The 1,775-nt window shown below is 31.9% G+C and overlaps 1 protein-coding gene across 1 annotated transcript in view; it reads right to left on the bottom strand.

The window, feature by feature from the left end:
- Positions 1 to 652: 652 nt before the first annotated feature.
- Positions 653 to 1,775, bottom strand: part of LOC105555813 — a 2,773-nt gene continuing 1,650 nt past the window's right edge. The window contains exons 2-3 of the mRNA XM_012002852.1: positions 1,211 to 1,679; positions 653 to 1,067 (exon numbers count right to left, since the gene is read on the bottom strand). Of these exons, the coding sequence (XP_011858242.1) occupies positions 778 to 1,067; positions 1,211 to 1,679 (759 nt within the window). The 3' untranslated portion in view covers positions 653 to 777. The remainder of the gene's footprint in view (positions 1,068 to 1,210; positions 1,680 to 1,775) is intronic.

The raw sequence follows: 1,775 nt of genomic DNA, 5'->3' as shown, positions 1-1,775 counted from the left end.
TAATGTAATCTAAAATATTAGTGTAAATAAATAAAAATTTAAATTAAATTTGAGTAGGTATCTTGTATTATGAGTAGTGTATCTCGTACTATTTCTTCTATTATAAAACTTTTAGAAATTGATATAAGTTTAATTTATTAGTTGATATATCTAAACCGTTAGGCACAGATTTTCTGATGACAAAATATTTACATGTATGTACCGCAATAAATCTCCAAAACTAGTTTTAATTGCTCAGGTCCTTCAATTGAAGGATGAGAACTGATAACTGAAGAGCCCGAGGATCTTCTTGTCTTTACATGTACAACATTTTGTAATTAATTGATATTTTTAGCAATGTAGTCTAAAGAATCAATATTTTTCTTACACGAAATATAACTGAATATAACTGCAATTTTGAGCGCTGTTTTGCGAGTTAAATTCAGTGTGAACTTATTTTATTAACATCAAGAATTATTTTAAGTACATGATTAACAATGATCAAGCTTATAGTCGACCATAACTGGCAACGTGTTTTTAACACAGAAAATTTATTGCGAGAAATATTACCTCAGCCAGGGTTTGAACCTGGACCTCCCTTACTCTCTAGGCGGACGTCTCACCAATTCGACCACCGAGGTATATGATAATATTTGTCGCAATAACAGTATAAAGATGTTGTCTACGCGTCTATTTCGACTTTTTCGAACTGCGCGCCGATACGGGTTGTCGGTTGTACACAGAACTATCGAAAACGCGATTTCGATAGTTCTGTGTACAGCCGACAAAGCACTATTATTAAATTATTAAAACTATATAAAATAAAAACTTACTACTGCGACGTTTCTTCTTCTTTGGAATATTTTCATCAGAATCATTGTCATCATTTACATCGTCATCGTTTATAGTTGTGTTTTGATGTATAACTTTTTTGTTGTTGTCAGACTTTTGTTGTCTGTCCGTTATGCGAGTCTTAGGTTTTCTTTTCGATTGTGAGAAATGCTCATGTAACTTTACCATACATGTTTCAGTATCGCTTTCTGATTCCTCACTCGAAATATCCTTATTTGTATCTTGTACTATCTTTTCTATTATAAATAATACAGTATATTATGATAATTGTTATGTAAATACACACAGTAAAAAATACACAAAAATGGGAAGAAGAATATAAAAATTTATTTTAGAAAAATCATGTAAATACATAGAGTAATAAAACATATACGTTTACCTGAGTTATTACTGGACTGTGACACATTTTCACCTAATGCTGCTTCAAGAAACTTTGTCATACGAATAATCTCCATTGCTGGTATCGACTGTCTGTAGTGGCGTTTATGAATCTTTTCATGATGTCCCATAAAGTTTGCTAAGTCATCTACTTCATTTTCAGATAAATTCAATGTAATGCACGTTGTAGCGATATGTTTGCGTAATTCAGTGCCTCTCAAGGCATGTGGTATCTGTGCACCACATTTTGTAGAGAAATCCCGCATAAGGTTACATGCCCTTAAATATTTGAAACAGCGCTTGTTGTTACTAGGTATGCCAAACACATATGGATTTTTTTCAGGGACATTTGCATCCTTCCGATGTTTCAAAATTAATTCAATACACTGAACTAATTCTGTGTCTAAAATCACAGGCACCGTACGTCCTAATTTGCCACGAATTAAGAATCTGACGTACTTATCAGCGATCTAAATACAAAGTTACAAAATTATTATTTTATATATATGTATTACGAGAGATATATATATATATTAGGGTGGTCCTTATTTTTCGATTTTCGAATT

Source organism: Vollenhovia emeryi, unplaced genomic scaffold, assembly GCF_000949405.1.
Source record: "Vollenhovia emeryi isolate VEMERY1.0 unplaced genomic scaffold, V.emery_V1.0 DF940701.1, whole genome shotgun sequence".
NCBI lineage: Eukaryota > Metazoa > Arthropoda > Insecta > Hymenoptera > Formicidae > Vollenhovia > Vollenhovia emeryi.
This window is presented reverse-complemented; position numbering and strand designations above follow the sequence as displayed.